This window comes from Crotalus tigris, unplaced genomic scaffold, assembly GCF_016545835.1.
Source record: "Crotalus tigris isolate CLP2741 ecotype Arizona unplaced genomic scaffold, ASM1654583v1 scf7180000020968.1231947, whole genome shotgun sequence".
In the NCBI taxonomy this organism is placed as follows: Eukaryota; Metazoa; Chordata; class Lepidosauria; order Squamata; family Viperidae; genus Crotalus; species Crotalus tigris.
The window spans coordinates 1-22,481 of record NW_024098285.1 but is presented as its reverse complement, the minus strand read 5'-3'; the positions used below and the strand labels follow the sequence as shown (position 1 = coordinate 22,481).

At 48.0% G+C, this 22,481-nt stretch overlaps 1 protein-coding gene across 3 annotated transcripts in view; it reads left to right on the top strand.

Annotated features, from left to right (window-relative positions):
• The window catches only part of FGF12 (fibroblast growth factor 12), a 135,752-nt gene extending 127,894 nt beyond the window's left edge, over positions 1-7,858 (top strand). For all 3 annotated transcript variants that reach the window (XM_039369110.1, XM_039369108.1, XM_039369107.1), the window contains exons 4-5: positions 2,979-3,177; positions 7,246-7,858. In XM_039369110.1, the coding sequence (XP_039225044.1) occupies positions 2,979-3,177; positions 7,246-7,364 (318 nt within the window). In that variant the 3' untranslated portion in view covers positions 7,365-7,858. The remainder of the gene's footprint in view (positions 1-2,978; positions 3,178-7,245) is intronic.
• The last annotated feature ends 14,623 nt before the right edge of the window (positions 7,859-22,481 follow it).

The window sequence follows — 22,481 nt, the reverse complement described above, 5'->3', positions numbered from 1 at the left end:
GGAGTTCCACTGGTTAATTGTTCTCGCTGTCAGGAAGTTTCTCCTTAGTTCCAGGTTGCTTCTCTCCTTGATGAGTTTCCATCCGTTGCTTCTCCTCCTGCCTTCAGGTGCTTTGGAGAATAGCTTGACTGCCTCTTCTTTGGGGCAGCCCCTGAGATACTGGAACACTGCTATCCTGTCCCTCCTTGTCCTTCTCTTCGTTAAACCAGACCTACCCAATTCCAGCAGCCCTTCCTTGTATGTTTTAGCTTCCAGTCCCCTAACCATCTTTGTTGCTCTTCTCTGCACTATTTCCACAATCTCAACATTTGTTTTACATCGTGGCGACCAAAACTGGATGCCGTATTCCAAGTGGAGTCTAGAAGGACTGGAAAGGGTGTGTGTGTGTGTGTGTGTGTGTGTGTGTGTGTGTGTGTGTGTGTGTCTGTCCTTGCAAACAAGATTGATTGGCAAGATGGAGAAGCCTGGGGAGGGATGGGCGATGCTGTGACAGTCAGCCGGATTTCCTTCCCTCCTTTTATTTCTGTCTCTCTCTGCCCTTGGCCTGACCTTCTGCAGCCGGAATGGGAGCTGAGTGAGGGATGGTTGCACATTTATTTCACCGATTTTGCAACCTGCCCCAATCTGCACCCTCTGCCTGGACTAGTATTACACCAGGTGAATGCAGCACAAAAAAGAGAATGGAATGGAAGTAAGAATAGGACAGGACAGGACAGAATAGAATAGAGAAAAGGAATAGAATAGAATAGAATAGAATAGAATAGAATAGAATAGAATAGAATAGAATAGAATAGAATAGAATAGAATAGAAAAAAGGAACAGAACTTCAAGCTTATGCAGACGACTTAGCATTTATATTAGAAGACCCAAAACAATCAGGCCAGAAATTATTCAAAATATTGGAAGAGTATGGGAATCTGGCAGGTTTGAAAATAAATAGAAACAAAACAAAGATTATCACAAAAAACATGACTAACATACAAAAAGGAAACCTCGAGGCAAAATTAAGTATACAAGTAGTTTCCAAATTAAAATATTTAGGGATAGTTATTTCAGCTCGCTGCTCATCAATTAAAGAAGACAATTATGGCAAATTGGTCAAGAATATAAAAGTAGATTTAGACTGCTGGAAAAATTTACATCTCTCATTACTTGGGAGAATTGCCGCAGTGAAAATGAACATGTTACCTAAAATGATATTCCTGTTTCAGAATATTCCAATTCAATTAGACAAGAAATTTTTCAAGGAGCTGAATAAATTAACCTTAGGATTTTTGTGGTCCGGTAAGAAGGCAAGAATAAAATTAAAGGCACTACAGGATGCCAAAGAGAGGGGAGGTTTAGGTTTCCCAGATTGGGAGCTCTATTACCAAGCAGCGGCCCTAACATGGATTAGAGATTGGATAACCTTAGAAAATAAAGATGTTTACATTTAGATCAGTGGTTCTCAACCTTTTTAATGCTGCGACCCCCAACTGGTTGTAAGTCGAGGACTACTCAACCGGTCGTAAGTCGAAGACTACTCAACTGGTGCAGCACCGTTTGCAGACTGGGACTTTTGGCGGGCTCAGCAGGGCAGAGACAGCCTGGACCATTCCTATTGGCTTTTGAAAGCCAATAGAATTAGACCCTATTCAAGAGGGTCTATTCTATTGGCTTTCAAAAGCCAATAGAATAAAAGGGAGGAGCACAGCTAAGGAAAAGGGAGAAAAAAATGGCGGACTGCATTGTTTGGCGACCCCTGTGAAATGGTCGTTCGACCCCAAATGGGGTCCCGACCCACAGGTTGAGAACCACTGATTTAGAGGGTTATGACCTCCAGCAGGGCTGGCATGCTCACATATGGATGGGGCAAAGCAGAAACCACCAATATTTTTTAAGGCATAAGGTTCGGCAAAAATTAATAAAAAGCTGGAATAAAGTTAAACATCAATATTACACAAAGATCCCGGCTTGGCTATCGCCTTTGGAGGCAGTCACATACCCCAATTTGTACAGGATAGACAAAGCTATTACATGTAAAGACATCTTGACAGAAAAAGGTTATTTAAAAGAAAAACAAGACCTAAAACAACAAGGAATAGACATGGAGTGGTGGACCAGGGAAGAAGTTGGTTCCTCTTTTTTGACTTGAGTTCTTATGTTCTTCAATGTGTACACTTATTCTTCTGTTGGTTTGTCTGATGTATGCAGATGTTTCATGACCCAACTAGGTAACTTCATCAGTGCTAGAAGAGGGTGTGTGGGGAGGAGCTGGGGGCAGGAGGAAAAAGACCGTGGGGTCCTGGATGCTCTCTGAGGTTGGTGGTTTCCTTGCAAACGTTTCATGACTCAAGCAAAGAACATCATCAGTGCTAGAAGTGGGAATGCAGAGAGGAGGAGGAGAAGAATTGTGGGGTCCTTGGTGCTCTGTGAGCTTGGATGTTTCCTTGCAGATGTTTCATGACCCAACTGAGCAGCAGCATCAGAAGGGAGAGGGGGGGTTGTGGGGAGGAGGAGGAGGGAAGGGGAACGTCTGTAGGGTCCTTGGTGCTCTCTGCACTTGTTGGTCTTCCTGCAGACCTTTCATGACCCATCTAGGTAACATCATCAGTGCTGATGACGATATTAGATGCATTGATGATGTTACCTAGTTGGGTAATGAAACGTCGGCAAGAAAACAGCCAGGGAGCCCTTCAGTTCTGATGCTGGGAATGGGGTGCCCGGAGTTGCGTGTGCCAGGGCAGATCCCTGGTTCTCGGTGGCACCTTGGCAAGACTTGGCCGGGTGCTGCTGAGGGGTCTTTCTTCCCCAGGTGACCTTCTCCTGCTCTCCTGGGGACCCCAAAGCCCATCCTCCTCAAATCCTCTCCAAAGGTGTCTCTCTCAGCTTATTTTCCACTCACGCTGATCAAGGTCCAGGAGGCCGGGATGAGTCCGTGGCTGGCGAACGAGTGCGTTCATCTCTCTCCCTCCTTTCTCCTCTGCTTTTTCCTCCAGGACATCTTTACACCTGAGTGCAAATTCAAGGAGTCCGTCTTTGAAAACTACTATGTGATCTATTCTTCCACGCTGTACCGGCAGCAGGAATCGGGGAGAGCCTGGTTCTTGGGACTCAATAAAGAAGGACAGATTATGAAGGGCAACCGGGTGAAAAAGACCAAGGCTTCCTCACATTTTGTACCCAAACCCATAGAAGGTATGTGGGGAAGCTCCTTCGCGGAGCCCTGGCTTGGGGGAGAGGCGGGGAAGTCGGACCGAGGGGTGCCTTTCGCTTTTCTTGGTCAGACGCAGCCGGTCTCACTGACTCGAGCCAGCTAAAGTTCTATGCAAATGACGTCTCTCCCTCCCTGGCTGTACCACAGCCGAGATTCTTCTTTCCCACCTGATTTGGGGGGGGGGTTGAGCATGGATGGGGGTGAAGGCACCCACGAGGCGCTGCACAGGTGTCAGTCTTGCTGTGTACATTTGCATCCAAGAAACTCAGATTAAGCAGAGCAAAAAAAAAAAAAAAACCATAGTAGAGATGAACAAAGGAAGAAGGGACATTTACTAGCATCTTGGGTTGTGTTTGTGGTTGCTGGATTTTTTGGAACCCGGTTTGTGATGCGGGAGGGTGTCTGATCCTGCAGATGTGCACCAACAGCTGTCGCTCAAAGGGAAGGCCCAGAACCGAGTAAAGGAACCGGACCATAAACACGTTTGCATCCAAGGGACTCGTTCGCTAGTTGCAAGGAGAAGCCTCAGTCTTTCTGGATTCACTGTGGGTGGGGTTAAATCCTCCAGCGATGAAATCTAAGTCTTTGGATGGGAGACCACTAGGAGATCCCAAAACGTAGGGCGGATTAAGAAGTAAAAATAAAAAAAATTAAAAATCTCAGTGGGAGGTAGTGATCAGGAAAACGACTTCTGCAGTTTTCTACAATATCAGACGAAATTCAGCATGACAGGAAGGCATCATCCTAAGTTTTTTGCACCCTGCTCCTTTCTCGGGACAAAAACCCTAACACAAAGTCCTGTGGACGGCAAATCTGCAAAGGCAAATATGCTGGATGCTGGTTAGTTTCTGAGGTCCCAGGTGACCGTTGGGTTGACTGGGGGGGGGGACTTTCCTGCTGGATTTAAGGCCTTTGTTCTATGATGTGCCAGGCATTAATGAAGTGGCTGTTTTGTTTCCCCAGTGTTTCCCCAGTGTTTCCCCAATGTTTCCCCGATGTTTCCCCAGTGTTTCCCTAGTATTTTCCCAGTGTTTCCCCAGTGTTTCCCCAATGTTTCCCCAGTGTTTCCCCAATGTTTCCCCAGTGTTTCCCCAGTGTTTCCCAGTGTTTCCCCAGTGTTTCCCCAATGTTTCCCCAATGTTTCCCCGATGTTTCCGCAGTGTTTCCCTAATGTTTCCCTGATGTTTCCCCAGTGTTTCCCTAATGTTTCCCCAACAGCCCCTTCACAAACGCCTGGCACAACACAGGAGAACAAACCCAACAGGACAAGAGTCAGCCATCCATCTTCCTTTGAAAGACCAAGGCTGTTCTTTTGCAGACAGCCAAGTCCACATTTTGGACAGGGAGGACCACTGGTTTGAAAGAGGGGGTCAAAGAGGCCATCTAGGTCAAAATTGAATGGCCCTCTCTCAATGGGGGGGGGAAATATGACATCCTCTATCTCCAGTCTACCACACAGTCCCAAGAAGGCTCCATTTGCACCCCTGAGGTGACCCTGAGGACACAGGTAAGCCTCCAAGTGGTCTCCCCGACTCTCTAAAAGGAGGCAAATGACCAGCTGTCTGCGAGGAGTATAAATCCTTCCCTTCCCTACCCTCCAGTCTAAAGCGGAAGAAGCTTCTGGGATGGGAAGCGAAACATCCTCAAAGGAGAAACTCCAGTTGCCTCCTAAAAAAGCACCTTTGGGACAACCAGGACCTGGAGAATGGAGCATCTCCTTAGACAAGAGACCAACTTGCTTTTGCAGTCTCCAATGCCTGTTTCCTACAGCCACATAGGGAAAATTTGCAGATGACCAGATTGATCTGGGACAGGGGTAGGCAACCTTGGCTCTTTCATGACTGGTGGACTTCAACTCCCAGAATTCCTGAGCCAGCGTGGGGGAACTACGGCTCCCTTAATGACTCATGGACTTCAATTCCCAGAATTCCTGAGCCAGCATGGGGGAACTACAGCTCCCTTAATGACTCGTGGACTTCAACTCTCAGAATTCCTGAGCCAGCATGGGGGAACTATGGCCCCCTTGATGACTTCTGAACTTCAACTCCCAGAATTCCTAAGCCAGCGTGGGGGAACTACGGCTCCCTTAATGACTGGTGGACTTCAACTCCCAGAATTCCTAAGCCAGCATGGGGGAACTGTGGCCCCTTCATGACTCGTGGACTGCAACTCCCAGAATTCCTGAGCCAGCCTGGCTCAGCTTGGAAACCTCTCCCTTTCCCCTCAGTGTGGCTGGCTCAGGAATTCTGGGAGTTGAAGTCCACGAGTCATAAAAGAGCCAAGGTTGCCTAGCCCTGTTCTGGGAGGTCAAGCCAAGGACAAACGGCCAGTCCTTTATAATCCAAGAAGCTGTGGGCAATTTACAGTTCCATGCATAACTAGGGAGCGGATTAATTCAATAACCAGATTAACCAGATGGTCCTGGGAGGAAGGGGGGAGGGAGGGGCTGATCCCCAATTTTGATAAATGCAGTCTCCAGACCCCTCTTCCAGCCCAAATGATTCTCAGGACGACTGGAAAAACAGCGTAGAGAAAGCTGGGTCTTTTTTTTATCTCTTGAACTGAAAATGAAATAACCGGGAACTTAGATCGATAAGCTGTCAGGAAATTAAGTCCCGGTCATAAAGCATGGTGCCTGGTATAAAAGGAGAGAAACAAACAGCTAAATTGGGCATTTACTGATCATCCAACTCTGATGACCAAGAGGCTGAAGGTTCTTCCCTCTAGAGCAGCGATTCTCAACGTATGGGTCGCGACCCCATTTAGGGGTCGATCGACCATTTCACGGGGGTCGCCAAGCAAGGCTGTCCGCCATTTTTTCCCCCTTTTCCGGCAGGTGCCTTACCTCCCTTGGGCTGGGCCAGTGGTGGCCCAGCCGGTGGTCGGCCTGCTCCGTCTCTGCCGCTTGCCAGCTATGCCTTGGCCAGCGCAGGGGGCGGCACCACACATGCGCAGCGCTCCCGGGCAGGGAAAGTCCTCAACTTATGACCGGTTGGGTAGTTCTCGACTTACGATCGGTTTAGTCCTTAACTTACGACCGGTTTAGTCCTCGACTTACAATCGGTTGGGGGGTTGCGGCATTAAAAAGGTTGAGAACCACTGCTGTAGAGCGGCAATGAATGCTTGGCTCCTATGTATCCCGGTTGCCCAGATCCCTGGGTCATGTGACCTCCTTTTGCGACCTTCGGACAATCCAAGTCTGACAATTAACCAGTGCAGCAACTTGTCTCCAGAGGTTGTGGGTGCTCCATCCCTGGAGGTTTTCAAGAAGAGACTGGACGGCCATTTGTATGAAATGGTGTAGAGTCTCTTGCCTTGCGCAGGGGGATGGACTAGAAGACCTCCGAGGCCCCTTTAAACTCTGTTTATTTATTTATTTATTTATTTACAAATATTTATATGCCGCCCAATCCCAAAGGACTCAGAGCGGCGTACAAGGTTAAAAACAGTCATAAAAGAATAAAATAATCCAGTCATACCGCGAGTCCGATCATATCCCGGTCCCCGGGGACATCAGCCCCAGGCCTGCCGGAACAGGAGAGTTTTAACGCCTTTCTTAAAGGCCGGCAGAGTGGGAGTAGTTCGAACCTTGGGGGGAAGTTGATTCCACCAGGTCAGAGCCACCACAGAAAAGGCCCTTCCCCGAGGGCCCGCCAGCCGACATTGTCTGGCCGACGGGACCTAAAGGAGGCTCAATCTGTGGGACCTCACCGGTCTCTGGGAACTGTGGGGCAGTATGCGGTCCTGTAAGTAACCTGGTCCTATGCCATGAACCTGGCCCTATGCCATGTTATTCTGTTAAAGTCAGCAGGGAAGCCCGATTGACTTCACCTCCATGTTCCTAACTTAACAACTGCAGCGCTTGACTCAACCCCTGTTGCAATGGGACAAATCACTCCACTGCTGTCTTGCTAACCATGGAAATTTGGGTGGGACAGGGAGGGGGCTTCTGAGCTGGGGCGCAAGGTGGGCTGTGCAGGTACATTGAGGGGGGGGGGTTGGTGGGTGCCATGCCTTGACCTCTCTCTCTCTCTCTCTCCTGCCCACAGTGTGCATGTACAGAGAGCCTTCCCTGCATGAGATTGGAGAGAAGCAAGGACGTTCTCGGAAGAGTTCGGGGACGCCCACCATGAACGGAGGCAAAGTGGTCAACCAGGACTCCACATAGCCTGACCAAGTGCCCACCACCCTCCTCCTCTTCCTCACGGGCAACCAATCCCTGCCACTTGCCCACCGCCACCCGCCCGCTCGCCAGGCCCCCCACCCCAGCGAGGCTGGAGCCGAGATCCACGGGCGACTTCCCTCCGCGCAGGACGAGGCGTCCATGCCTCCTGCTCTGGGACAGAGTCCAGCGTACACACACACACACACACACACACACACACACACACACACACACACTTGTAGGCACACCCACAAACACACGTGAAAGGGAGTGTATATTCAACTGAGCGTGGACGCAGGAGAGCTTCATTGAATATAGATTCCATCTAGGATTCCCATTTACATTTGAAACAGCAAAACTCTGCTCCATTACTTGGATGGGGGAACTGGTCATCCCCGCATAACAAATATTATTATTACTATAAATAAATTATCTATCTATAATAAATGCATAATAAAGGTGTTATCTTTAAAAATAAAACAGATTTGCTTTTTGGAGAAGTGAACTTTCTTTGTGATTGGGAAGTGAAGGGAGAAAATTGCACGCCTCGGAAATGGCTGTCCTTTTGGGTCTGCGGGGGAGCCAGCCCTGGATGCCAATAGGGTGGAGGGGCAAGCGGGAAGTCTCTTGCAGGATTCCAGTCTGGGTTGGTCACCGGGGACCTTCCTCACATTCCAATGAAGAAAGACATACATTCCATTCTGCAGCTACTAAGATTGTTGGCTGAGCAGGTACAAAAACAGCCAGGGAAGTGATGGAAGCCTTGGAAATGGGCCCCTTGTCGATCAGCTGGAGGGCTGATTTACCACTACTGGTAGCATATTGTGTACTTAGGAGCCAAGGACTTGGCAGCACAAGGAAACAACAGCCAACGACTTAACAGCCAGCTATCAACACCCCAATCAACAACAAAATCCATCAGGCACCTCATAAATACTATGCATAGAATAGCCCAAAGGACACATACTGGAGACACAGGATCCCCAAGGATGGGCGCCAGCAGGAATCCAGAAGCTCGGAAGACTAAACCTGATCTTGGTGATTGATCCAAATTGGATCCTGGAACATTATCGTGTGACACGTAGATTCACCTTCATTCGACTCAGGCTCTCTTGCGTGATTTAAGACCACCATTTTATTTTATTTTATTTTATTGTTTTATATTTTATTTTAATTTTATTATTTTATATTTTATTTTATTATTTATAATATTTTACTTTATTTTTTATTTTATTTTATTATCTGCATCCCACTTCTCTTGTTCTTACGAATAATTCAAGGGAGTGAGCACAGCCAAGACTTCCCCCCCCCCTTTCTCCAGGGGAAACTGAGGAGGGGACAGGTGGGCTGCTTTTGCACAGGGGATCTCCAAAGACTGGATCCAGGATGCCTTCGTTGATCTGCTGCCTTGCCTGCCTGTCGTTTCTGGGGGGGGGGGAGGAGGATCCAAGATGGCGGTTGGCACTGAAGCCATCTTGACTTTTTTAACCAGTCAAGGACCCCTTTGTCCCAAGGGTCTGCTTGCATTGTTTTTTGATAGATATTTTATTTTCTAACTCAACTATGCTCCCCCTCTGATTGTCATCTCTTTCTCTCTCCCTCCCTCTCACTCTTTCACCTATCTGTTTATATCTACCACCTATCTTCATCTATCCTATATATCACATCTATCACCTATTCATACCTACAGCTTCTTCTTCTTCTTCTTCTTCTTCTTCTTCTTCTTCTTCTTCTTCTTCTTCTTCTTCTTCTTCTTCTTCTTCTTCTTCTTCTTCTTCTTCTTCTTCTTTGAATTCTGGGAGTTGAAGTCCACGAGTCATGAATGGGCCACAGTTCCCCCATGCTGGCTGAGGAATTCTGGGAGTTGAAGTCCACGAGTCATAAAAGAGCCAAGGTTGCCTACTCCGGCCCTAGTTGTTAAGCAAATCACTGCAGGGGTTAAGTGAATCACTGCAGCAGTTAAGTTAGGAACACGGAGGTGAAGTCAATCAGGCTTCTCCGCTGACTTTAACAGAATAACAGAGTTGGAAGGGGCCTTGGAGATCTTCTAGTCCATCCCCTTGCGCAAGGCAAGAGACCCTACACCATTTCATACAAATGGCCATCCAGTTCTTGAAAACCCGCAGGGAGGGATGAAGGAAGGAAGGAAGGAAGGAAGGAAGGAAGGAAGGAAGGAAGGAAGGAAGGAAGGAAGGAAGGAAGGAAGGAAGGATACCAGAATAACAGTTGGAAGGGACTTTGGAGGTCTTCTAGTCCACCCCCCCCCCCCGCTCAAGCAGAAGACCCTATACCTTCCCAGTCAAATGGCTGCCCAGTCTCTTCTTAAAAACCCCCAGCAATGGAGCACCCACCACTTCTAGTGGCAAGCCGTTCCACAGCTTAATTGTTCTCCAAAAAAATAACATTAATAATTTTAAATCAGGACTTTCAGTTTTTTGGGGGGGGGGCAAAAGCTTCCACCCACTCGGATGTCGCCCTTCTTGATGCCAACCGGAGCCTTGAGGCCCAAATTCCGGCGTGCCAAACCCGTTCCCGGCTCTGGAGCGTGAGCTGTGCAGGCCCTCGCCCATCCGTCATGCGGCTGGCTAAGCAGCCTGGGTGATGTCAGTCTTCCCTTTGGCAGCGGCTGCCAGCGCAGCTCGAACAAGGTGTGCGAGGCGGCTCGGGAAAGGCTGCCTGTCATTTTAAATATAAATTATGGCACTGCAACATCTCCTGAAAGGGCCTCGGAGGCCGGGGCGCAGCCTGTCCTGCCGTGCGGCTCAACGATGCAGAACTGTATTTATTCTGCTCCAGCTGGACACCTCCAGGTTGGGCTGGTGCCAGGGAAGGCGCAGGCTGAGGGGGGGGGGAGAGCCAGAGAGGCGGGGGGGGGGCTTGCTGTGCGCAGGTGATGAGTGGAAGGTCTTGGGGGTCTCCTTTGGGGCCGGCCTTGGCCAGCCAGGGGGAGGCGAGGGGTGGGAGAGGGTGGGTTTTTTCCAGAAGCTCTCAGGTGCCCAGGAAGGAGGGGGCATCGGTCTAAGGAGAGCGTATCTGACAGGCAGGAGAGCAGGGCAAGGGGAGATGAGGTGTGTCCCCCCCCCCGCCGCCACTGGGCTGGGCCCCTCCCCAATTCCTCGTGCCCTGGAGGAGGGGAAGGCCAAGGGGTCTCCAAACGCCCAGCCTGAAGCGGGCAGGGGGTTGCTTGGGGTAAGGGGCGGCAGCCAGGGGCTTCCCTCACGAGGGTGGTCTTTGGGTGAGGGTAGCCCACTGGAGTGAAAGTAGGAAGAGGGAGGATCAGCCAGCCGGTCCCACCCATCGCCCAGCTTAGCCTGCTTCAAAGGGTTGTTGTGAGGACACAACCAGCTACGGAAATCAGGGTGGAGACATGTAACGACGCTGGCATTTAGCACTGTTAGAATGAAAAGCAGGGGAGAAAAGCCAGCAACGTGTTTATCTGCTTTCTTCTGGACCAGGCTACAGGATTGCAATAAATAAAACCCTCCTCCTCCTCCTCCTCCTCCTCCTCCTCCTCCTCCTCCTCTCTCCATACCCTTCTGATAATGTTACCTAGTTAGGTCATGAAATGTCTGGAAAAAAACCACCAAGAGTATCAAAGACCCCTACAGTTGCCACCACCACTACTACTACTATTACTACTACTACTACTTCTTTCTTCTTCTTCTTCTTCTTCTTCTTTCTTCTTCTTCTTCTTCTTCTTCTTCTTCTTCTTCTTCTTCTTCTTCTTCTTCTTCTTCTTCTTCTTCTTCTTCTTCTTCTTCTTCCTCTCCTTCTCCTTCTCCTTCTCCTTCTCTTTCTTCTCTTTCTCCCTTTTCTCCTCCTCCTCCTCCTCCTTCTTCCTCTTCTCCCCTCCTCCCCTCCTCCTCCTTCCTGCAAATCTCACTGCCTTCTAGCACTGATAATGTTACCTAATTAGGTCATGAAATATCTGCAAGAAAACCACCAAGCTCGGAGAGCATCAAGGACTCCATTGTCTTTTACCACCACCTCCTCCTCCCCCCACACAAATTGTCACTGTTCTTAAGGAAGCACCCATAAAAGACATGAGAAGATCTTGGGGGGGGGGGAGTTGGTGCTCCTCTCTAGAGTTGGGTGTATGTAAACGGGTCAGGTGCCCGTGACGCTTTCGTACAGAGCAGAGAAGACACGAGAAAGTTCATTCTCCTCTAAGCTTCCTGTGTCTCTTTCAAGATGCCTCAGCTGGACACAGCCTGGGGTGCAGTGACTTCTTGGGCTAATTTTCCATATCCTCTCCAACGGAGGGATGGGTCCCAGCGGAAAGGACGTCCAAGAATCCCAGTCCCTTGAACTGGGAGGATGGAGAGCAAGCTTTGAGGAAGCCCATTCCCAGGTCAAGGAGACACCAAGAACGGAGGAGGACCTGACCTGGTCAGCGACGACAGGACAATTTTCAGGCTAAAGCAGAGAGTGGAAGAGCAAATTTGTATTGCAGAAAGCAAATTTAAGAGCTTTGGGAAGCAGGAGCCTCCTTCGGCCTTCTGGGGCCTCTCAGAGCAAAGCCCCAAGGAGAATAAAATAAATTACAAAAGACCTTTGCTTCCCCCCGACGGTTATTTATTATGTATTTATTTATTTACCGGAGCTATCAAATTTGAAAGCTGATGGCACATTGAAGGATTGGAGTAAACGTTTTTGGTCATTCTGCTCACCCAGCATGCTGAACTTTGTTACCAAATTAACCCACTCAGTTGTGGATTCACACAATACGTTCAACTCTCAAGAGGCTCCTTCAGCCCCAAAATGCTTCGCCCAAGGGCTGAATTAAGCCGTTTTCTGGAGATGTCAATTCATTAAGGCGACCAGAGAGATGTTGTGCAGGACACACGCCTGGAGGGGAAAGCAGCTCTCGTCAGGCTTACAGAATGCACAACACAGGATGCAGAATAAGAGAGCTGGAAGGGACCCTGGAGGTCTTCTAGTCTAACCCCCTGCTCAGGCAGAAGACCCTACACCATTTCAGACAAAGCCTTCTTGGAAGGAAGGAAGGAAGGAAGGAAGGAAGGAAGGAAGGAAGGAAGAAGGAAGAAAGGGAGGAAGGAGGAAGGAAGGAAGAAGGAAGGAAGGAAGAAGGAAGGAAGGAAAGAAGGAAGAAGGAAGGAAGAAAGGGAGGAAGGAGGAAGGAAGGATGGTGGAAGGAAGGAAGGAAGAAGGAAGGAAGGAAGGAAGGAAGGAAGAAGAAAGGAAGGAAGAAGGAAGAAAGGGAGGAAGGACGAAGGAAGGAAGGTGGAAGGAAGAAAGACAGGAAGGAGGAAGGAAGGAAGGTGGAAGGAAGGAAGAAGGAAGAAGGAAGGAAGGAAGAAAGGGAGGAAGGAGGAAGGAAGGAAGGAGGAAGGAAGGAAGGTGGAAGGAAGGAAGGAAGGAGGAAGAAAGGAAGGAAGGTGGAAGGAAGGAAGGAAGAAGAAAGGAAGGAAGAAAGGAAGAAGAAAGGAAGGAAGAAGGAAGAAAGGGAGGAAGAAGGAAGGAAGGAAGGAAGAAGGAAGGAAGGAAGAAAGAAGGAAGAAGGAAGAAAGGGAGGAAGGAAGGAAGGAAGGAAGGAAGGAAGGAAGGAAGGAAGGAAGGAAGGAAGGAAGGAAGGAAGGTGCTTGCTGGACCTCTCTCCTAGCCCCTCTTGCCCCCTCCCCTCTGCTGTCACACAGGGAATGCTCAAGGTCCCTTTCCAGGCAGCCAAGTTCAGCCTGGGTGGGTGACAGCTCTTTATCGGCTAAATGATGCCTTCCTTCGCAGACACCGCTTGGCTACCTGCCAGCTAATTAAGTGCATTAAAGCTTCCCTGGTGGGCTGCAAGCCGCCCCTTGCAAATTCCCACAGCTTTCCCTTCCTTTCTCTTTTTTTTGGGGGGGGGGGACCCAGCAAAGGATCAGGCAGAAGGGCGAGAAGAATCCACAATATAAGAATCCACAATATTAAAAAAAAGATGTTGAGACACTAGAAAGAGTGCAGAGGAAAGCAACAAAGAGGATTAGGGGGCTGGAGGCTAAAAGGTATGAAGGACTGTTGCAGGAATTGGGTAGGGCCAGTCTGGAGAAAAGAGGGACTGGGGGGTGACTTGATAGCTGTATGCCAATATTTGAGGGGCTGCCACAAAGAAGGGGGGGTCAACCTCTTCTCCAAAGCCCAGGAAGGCAGGGCAAGAAGCAACGGATTGAAACTCATCGAAGAGAGAAGCAACTTAGAACTAAGGAGAAACTTCCTGACAGTCAGAACAATTAACCCATGGAACTCCTTGCCTCCAGAAGCGGTGAATGCTCCAACATTGGAAGTTTTTAAGAAGAGACTGGATAGCCATTGGTCTAAAATGGTACAGGGTTTCCTGCCTGAGCAGGGAGTTGGACTAGATGACCTCCAAGGTCCCTTCCAACCCTTTATTCTATGTTCTCAATATTTATTCTCTGCTGTCCACCCGGCTTCTGGGATCCTTTGCCCTGGAGAGAATCTCCGTAAATACCACTGGATGAACTGCTTGTGTGTGGTTTGGCCGTCCTGTTACTACTGGTGTCCTTTCATTTAGAATAGAATAGAGCTGGAAGGGGCCTTGGAGGTCTTCTAGTCCAGCCCCCTGCTCAAGCAGGAGAACCTACACCATTTCAAACAAATGGCTGTCTAGCTCAGGGATAGGCAACCTTGGCTCTTTTATGACTCGTGGACTTCAACTCCCAGAATTCCTGAGCCATCCGTTGTCAATAATACCCGCTGTTGGAGTATTATTATATCATCCGTATTTAATAATAATAATAATTTTAAAAAAAGTTGGAAGGGACCTTGGAGGTCATCTAGTCCAATCCCCTATAGTCAGGCAGGAAACCCTACACCATTTCAGACAAATGGCTGTCCAGTCTCTTCTTAAAGACTTCCGTGTTGGAGCCTTCACCGCTTCTGGAGGCAGGTGGTTCCACTGGTTAATTGTTCACACTGTCAGGAAGTTTCTCCTTAGTTCCAGGTTGCTTCTCTCTTTGGTCAGTTTCCATCCATTGCTTCTTGTCCTGTCTCCAGATGCTTTGGAGAAGAGGTGGACCCCACTCTTCTCTGTGGCAGCCCCTCAAATACAGGAACACTGCTATCATGTCCCCCCAAGTCCTTCTCTTCATTAAACTAGACATGCCCAAATTCTTCATATGATTTTGTCTCCAGGACTTTAATCATCTTAGTTGCTCTTCTTTGCACTTCCCCCCCCCAAAAAAAATCTCAACGTTTTTTTGCAATGAGGTGACCAAAACTGGACACAGTATTCCAGGTGTGGCCTTATCAATTGTCATACTCCTAAATTAAGCTGCTTTTTAAACTTTCCTGCTATTTACTACACATTTACTGCCCAGGTAGCCCCTGGGTACCTTTGGCCGTACCCAGGGGACCCCCTCCCCACCCCAGTCCCCTCCCCACTTGCCCCCCCCCACCCAGCCTGGACCTGCTGGTGGAATTCAGCCGAAGGGCAACAAGCAGCTAGAGATTCTCCAGCAAAGTAATTTGCAGTAAAACAGGGAAGCCATTTCCCAAATGTCCCTCAAGGGCTGGAAATGGGTATTTTCCTCTGGTTGCTTGATCCAGATGATTAGCTCTGCCCCCCCCTTCCCTCCCCCCACTCTACAGCTTCAGGAGGAATAAATGGTAGGCTTTGCTCAGAGGGGGGGGGAGGGACAGAGCAAGAGATGGGGGGGGGAAGGAGGCCAGGAGTGATGGGCTGCCATTTAGAAGCTAAGCTGCTTGTCCATGACCTTGAAAAGCTGACATTCCAAGAAAGGAATGAGGATTCCTCTTTACAGAATTCAGTTCTGCACAAATTCATGATAGATGATCAATGATACACGAATTTTATCCGTCATTATTATCTCTTTTATTTCTCTGTCTCTTTCATCTCTCATCTTTCTCTCTCACACAATCATCTTTTATGTCTATCTATAACCTACCTATCTATCTATCTATCTATCTATCTATCTATCTATCATCTATCATCTATCATTTCATCCATCCATCCATCTCTATCTATCATCTATCTTTTATCTATCATCTCTCTGTCATCTGTCATCTTTGTCTCTCTCTCTCATCTCTCTCATGTCTATCTATCTATCTATCTATCTATCTATCTATCTATCTATCTATCTATCTATCTATCTATGTGTCTGTCTCTTTTTTATATCTCTCATCTCTTTCTCTTTCTTTCTCATCTCTATCATCTATCTATCATCTATCTTCTCTCTCTCTATCTCTCTCATCTCTTTCTCTCTCTCTTATCTCTATATCTATCTATCTTCTATCATTTCATTCATTCATCCGTCCGTCCGTCCATCCATCTCTATCTATCATCTATCTTTTATCTATCATCGCTCTGTCCTCTGTCATCTTTGTCTCTCTCTCTCATCTCTCTCATGTACAGTATATCTACTGTATCTATCTATCTGTCTGTCTGTCTGTCTGTCTTCTCTATATCTCTCTCTCTCCTCTTTCTCATCCCTTTCTCTCTTTCTTCTATCTATCTATCTATCTATCTATCTATCTATCTATCTATCTGTATTTCTGTCTTCTCTATATCTCTCCCTCTCCTCTCTCTTTCTCTCTCTCTCTCTATATATATCTATCTATCTTCTATCATCTATATCTCTATCATCTCTCTCTCTGTCATCTCTATCTATCTACCTATCATATTTTGACATCCTCTTGTCTCTCAATTCCAGCTGGTCAGTTGAAAGATGAGCCCTCTTTTATTTGGAGGAGGAGGAGGAAGAAGGAGGAGGAGGAAGAGGAGGAGAAGGAGCAGGTGGCAGAGGACGAGTAAGGCAAGGAAATGGAAGGAGGGGGAAAAGGAAGAAGGAAGGAGAAGAGGAGGAGGAGAAAGGGAAGGAAGAAGGAAGAGGAGGAGGAGAAGGAGGAGCAGGTGGCAGAGGAGCAGGACTAAGGCCAGGAAAAGAAAGAAGGAGAAGAAGGAAGAGGGAGAAGAAGAGGTGAATTCCTCCTTAGATCCATCTGGATTTCTGCATTTTTGCCCAGTCCCTTACAGAGAAAGCTATTAACAACGTGGTTGGCATACAAGTACCGAAGAAGAAGCAGATCTTCTGGATCCCTTTCAGTTAGGATTCAAATCGGGAACAGGAGACCCTCAAATTGGCCCCCAAACAAATCCATCCCAAAAGGGGGAGAATTCCCTTTCTGTACCCCTTGGCTAAACTCTTCCGTTTAGCAAATTCCCTTTGTTAAATTCTTCCATTGACCAGCTGCTGCTGGGGGGGGGGAGGGTGGATGGGAAGAAGAGACTAGGATGGGGGGGGGGGGGGGAGGAAGCCTTTAGCCTGATCTGCCAAGCTCTTGTTATGCACTGATTGATTAGGATTGATTGATTGACTGACTGACTGACTGATTGGGCTGGAGGCTGTTCATCTCTCTTGGAATTTCGCTCCCCGTATTTCCACCCCCCCAGTCTGCATCAATGTCAAGGATCTTTTTGAATGCATGTGGGTTGTAAGGGGAAGGGGAGAGAGAGAGAGAGAGAGAGAGAGAGAGAGGGAGGGAGGGAAGGAGGGAGGGAGAGGAGAGAGAGAGAGAGAGAGAGGAGGGAGGGAAGGAGGGAGAGAGAGAGAGAGAGAGGGAGGAGAGGGAGGGAGGAGGGGAGGGAGAGGGAGAGAGAGGGAGGAGGGAGGGAGGGAGGGAGGGGGAGGGAGGGAGGGAGGGAGGGAGGGAGAGGGAGGGAGGGAGGGAGGGAGGGAGGGAGGGAGAGAGAGAGAGAGAGAGAGAGAGAGAGAGAGAGAGAGAGAGAGAGAGAGAGAGAGAGAGAGAGAGAGGTGAAGAGGGGAGACTTTGCTTTGTTCACAGCATTTCCTAACAGGACCACAGGTGAACCGAGTTCCTTCCAGATCTATTTATCATCCATATGGCCCTCTGAATAATTCATGCCCCGATAATTTAATTGGCCAAAGGAATGTGGGTTCCAAGCTCTCTTTGACTTGCAGTTGGAAACAATATGCTGACTAACTCTGGCTTGTCGGGGAGAGACGGCAGGACTCCGCAGCCCGGGATGAAATTCATTGCATCATAAGGCTGCAAGGGACCTTGGAGATCTTCTAGTCCAACCCCCTGGCCAAGGAAGGAGGCCTTATATCATGCCAGAGAAACTTTCCTTGAAAACCTCCAGTGATGAACCACCCACAACTCCAGGAGATTAAGCTGTTCAATTAATTAATTATCTGGACAGACCTGAACATTGGGCGCTAACAAAACGGAATTCAAGGGTGAAAAAAGCAAGGTTCTACATTTAGGCAAGAAAAACCAAATGTACAGGTAGAGTATAGGGGGTACCTTGCTCAATAGTAGCAACTGTGAGAGGGATTTGGGAGTCCTAGTGGACAATCACTTAAAAAGGAGCCAGCCATGGGCTGCAGCTGCCAAAAAGACCAACACAGTGCTGGGCTGCATTAACAGAGAGACAGATTCAAGTTCCCGTGAAGTGTTAATACCACTTTACAAGGCCTTGGTAAGGCCACACTTGAAATCCTGCATCCAGTTTTGGTCACCACAATGTAAAAAAGATGTTGAGACTCTAGAAAGAGTGCAGAGAAGAGCAACAAAGATGATCAGGGGACTGGAGGCTAAAACATACAAGGAACGGTTGCTGGAATTGGGTCTGTCTAGTTTAACGAAGAGAAGGACGAGGTGATAGCAGCATTCCAGTATCTCAGGGGCTGCCCCAAAGAAGAGGGAGTCAAGCTATTCTCCAAAGCGCCCAAAGGCAGAAGCAACGGATGGAAACTCATCAAGGAGAGAAGCAACCTGGAATTAAGGAGTAAGTTCTTTATACTGAGAACAATTAACCAGTGGAACTGCTTGTGACCAGAAGTTGTGGGTGCTTCAACACTGGAGGTTTTCAAGAAGAGACTGGACAGCCACTTGTCTGAAATGGTATGGTCTCCTGCTTGAGCAGGGGGCTGGACTAGAAGACCTCCAAGGTCCCTTCCAGCTCTATTCTATCCTTGAAAACAGACTCCACGGGGGCCATTTCCATTTAAAAAAATAAATTTCTTTCTGATGTTCGAAGCAGGAACAAACAGTGCAGGGGCCAAGTGGGTTATTGGAAGAGGAGAGGAAAAATTTTCTTGTTATTTTGAGCCTTGTTCCCAGGGGACACGGAGTGCCTGACACGTTGCAATGCTGCCTCCAGAAAAATCCGGGTTTGTGCAGTCTCCCACTACGCAATGTTTTTTTTTCCTGCTTATTTTTCAAAAAACCAAATTCACCAGAATTTTCAACCCGAAAGATAAAAAGCGAGCAGAATAGTCAGAATAAAGAAAGGCTCTTTCTAAAGAACGTTAACTTTTAAAGTCCATTTTAATGTTAATATTTTGTTGTTTTGATGTTTCATCTGGGTGGATGCTTTATTGATTTTAAGCCTGCTGGAGTTGCCTGCAGGCGAGACGGGTGGCATGCAAATAGAAACCGAGAAAATAAATAAAGTTTAATCAATAAATAGTCAAAAATGCAAGAGAAAAAGGAAAAATATAAAGAAGTAACCTGGTTTTCTTTTACAGCAGTTATAAGTTAAATCAGCCTCTTACTCTAGGGTTATAACATGATTGCCATTTGTATAATCAATTGGGGGGCTTTTTCCTAATCATTAAAGCCATGGATCAACAGTTTATTTTTTTATGTTCCACTGAAAAATCCCTGACATTTCCCAGACAGCCATAAACGTAGATCTTGTCTTTTCTCTGACCAAAGACATCAATTTTGTCAGCAAATTCCATCACCTTCATCAACCATTGTGGATAATGCCAAAATCTTTCCATTTTTGTGCAAACAATAGTATTGCTGCAGTTTTAATATACAAAAACAAAGTTCCATGACTTCTTTCCAACTTTACTCCAGCGATCCCAGCCTCTTCAAAGTCCTCTGAACTGGTTTATGTAGATGAGTCAAACTTTTTTTTTTTTAGGCTTTTCTGCATGTCCGCTGAGCAGGATAAAATGTGTTTTCTCGTTCACATTTTGAGCATAAATTCAAAGTGCCTTAATACTTACTAATTAAGGAAGGAAGGAGGGTAGAGGGAATGGAGGGAGGGAGAGAGGGAGAGAGGAAGGAAGGAAGGAAGGAGAGGGAAGAAGATGAAGAATAAAGGAGATGGGAGGAGATGAGAAGAGGAAGGAAGGAGTGTAAGAGGAATAAGGGAGGGAGGGAGGAAGACTGTAGCTCTTATTAGACAACTTCCGTTTCATCTCTTATTAGTTCGCAAGGAAGCATTTTAAAAGGAAAAAAAACTTTGTTGTTGCTATTATCCTGTAAGCATCCTTTGTAGTAACAGATGCTCATTTAAGACTCTGTTTGTGCAAACAAACATCTCTCACTCTGCTATGATTAAAAAAAAAGAGTCCAGACTGTTTCCTTTCTTTGGTTTCCGGCTGAGCTGCTCCAGGGAGACTAAGAACGGAGCAAGCAAAGAGCCCAGAGCGCCTCCCTGAGGGAGACAGGGCTAAGAAGTGTGAGTAAATGAGAAGAAGTGGGGAGAGGAGAGGAGAGGAGAAGAGAAGAGAAGAGAACAGAAGAGAAGAGAAGGGAAGGGAAGAGAAGGGAAGGGAAGAGAAAGAAGAGAAGAGAAGAGAAGAGAAGAGGAGGGAAGGGAAGGGAAGGGAAGAGAAGGGAAGAGAAGAGAAGAGGAGGGAAGGGAAGAGAAGAGAAGAGAAGAGGAGGGAAGGGAAGGGAAGGGAAGAGAAGAGAAGAAGAGGGAAGGGGGAAGGGAAGGGAAGGGAAGAGAAAGAAGAGAAGAGAGAGGAGGGAAGGGAAGGGAAAGGGAAGAGAAGAGAAGAAGAGGGAAGGGAAGGGAAGGGAAGGGAAGGGAAGAGAAGGGAAGAGAAGAGAAGAGGAGGGAAGGGAAGGGAAGGGAAGAGAAGAGAAGAGAAGAGAAGAGAAGAGAAGAGGAGGGAAGGGAAGGGAAGGGAAAGGAAGAGAAGAGAACAGAAGAGAAGAGAAGAGAAGGGAAGGGAAGAGAAGGGAAGAGAAGGGAAGAGAAGAGAAGAGAGGGAAGGGAAGAGAAGGGAAGAGAAGGGAAGAGAAGAGAAGAGAGGGAAGGGAAGGGAAGGGAAAGGAAGAGAAGAGAACAGAAGAGAAGAGAAGAGAAGGGAAGGGAAGAGAAGGGAAGAGAAGAGAAGAGGAGGGAAGGGAAGAGAAGAGAAGAGAAGAGGAGAGGAGGGAAGGGAAGGGAAGGGAAAGGAAGAGAAGAGAAGAGAAGGGAAGAGAAGAGGAGGGAAGGAAAGGGAAAGGAAGAGAAGAGAACAGAAGAGAAGGGAAGAGAAGGGAAGAGAAGAGAAGAGGAGGGAAGGGAAGGGAAGAGAAGGGAAGGGAAGGGAAGAGAAGGGAAGAGAAGAGAAGAGAGGGAAGGGAAGGGAAGGGAAAGGAAGAGAAGAGAACAGAAGAGAAGAGAAGAGAAGGGAAGGGAAGAGAAGGGAAGAGAAGAGAAGAGGAGGGAAGGGAAGAGAAGAGAAGAGAAGAGGAGAGGAGGGAAGGGAAGGGAAGGGAAAGGAAGAGAAGAGAAGAGAAGGGAAGAGAAGAGGAGGGAAGGAAAGGGAAAGGAAGAGAAGAGAACAGAAGAGAAGGGAAGAGAAGGGAAGAGAAGAGAAGAGGAGGGAAGGGAAGGGAAGAGAAGGGAAGGGAAGGGAAGAGAAGGGAAGAGAAGAGGAGGGAAGGAAAGGGAAAGGAAGAGAAGAGAACAGAAGAGAAGAGAAGGGAAGGGAAGAGTTGGGAAGAGAAGAGAAGAGGAGGGAAGGGAAGAGAAGAGAAGGGAAGAGAAGAGAAGAGGAGGGAAGGGAAGGGAAGGGAAGGGAAAGGAAGAGAAGGGAAGAGAAGGGAAGGGAAGGGAAGGGAAGAGAAGGGAAGAGAAGAGAAGAGGAGGGAAGGGAAGGGAAGAGAAGAGAAGAGAAGAGAAGAGGAGAGGAGGGAAGGGAAGGGAAGGGAAAGGAAGAGAAGAGAAGAGAAGAGAAGAGGAGGGAAGGGAAGGGATGGGAAGGGAAGGGAAGGGAAGAGAAGAGAAGAGAAGGGAAGGGAAGAGAAGAGAAGAGGAGGGAAGGGAAGGGAAGAGAAGAGAAGAGAAGAGAAGAGAAGAGAAGAGGAGAGGAGGGAAGGGAAGGGAAGGGAAGAGAAGGGAAGAGAAGAGAAGAGGAGGGAAGGGAAGGGAAGGGAAGAGAAGAGAAGAGAAGAGAAGAGAAGAGGAGGGAAGGGAAGGGAAGGGAAGGGAAAGGAAGAAAAGAGAAGGGAAGGGATGGGAAGGGAAGAGAAGGGAAGAGAAGAGAAGAGGAGGGAAGGGAAGGGAAGAGAAGAGAAGAGAAGAGAAGAGGAGAGGAGGGAAGGGAAGGGAAGGGAAAGGAAGAGAAGCGAAGAGAAGGGAAGGGAAGGGAAGAGAAGGGAAGAGAAGGGAAGAGAAGAGAAGAGGAGGGAAGGGAAGGGAAGGGAAGAGAAGAGAAGAGGAGGGAAGGGAAGGGAAGGGAAAGGAAGAGAAGAGAACAGAAGAGAAGAGAAGAGAAGGGAAGGGAAGAGAAGGGAAGAGAAGGGAAGAGAAGAGAAGAGAGGGAAGGGAAGGGAAGGGAAAGGAAGAGAAGAGAACAGAAGAGAAGAGAAGAGAAGGGAAGGGAAGAGAAGGGAAGAGAAGAGAAGAGGAGGGAAGAGACGAGAAAGAAGAGGAGAGGAGGGAAGGAGAGGGAAGGGAAAGGAAAGAGGAAAAGAGAAGGGGAAGAGAAGGGAGGGAAGGAAAGGAACGGAAGAGAAGAGAAACAGAAGAGAAGGGAAGAAGGGAAGAGAAGAGAAGAGGAGGGAAGGGAAGGGAAGAGAAGAGAAGAGAAGAGAAGAGAAGAGGAGAGGAGGGAAGGGAAGGGAAGGGAAAGGAAGAGAAGAGAAGAGAAGGGAAGGGAAGGGAAGAGAAGGGAAGAGAAGGGAAGAGAAGAGAAGAGGAGGGAAGGGAAGGGAAGGGAAGAGAAGAGAAGAGGAGGGAAGGGAAGGGAAGGGAAAGGAAGAGAAGAGAACAGAAGAGAAGAGAAGAGAAGGGAAGGGAAGAGAAGGGAAGAGAAGGGAAGAGAAGAGAAGAGAGGGAAGGGAAGAGAAGGGAAGAGAAGGGAAGAGAAGAGAAGAGAGGGAAGG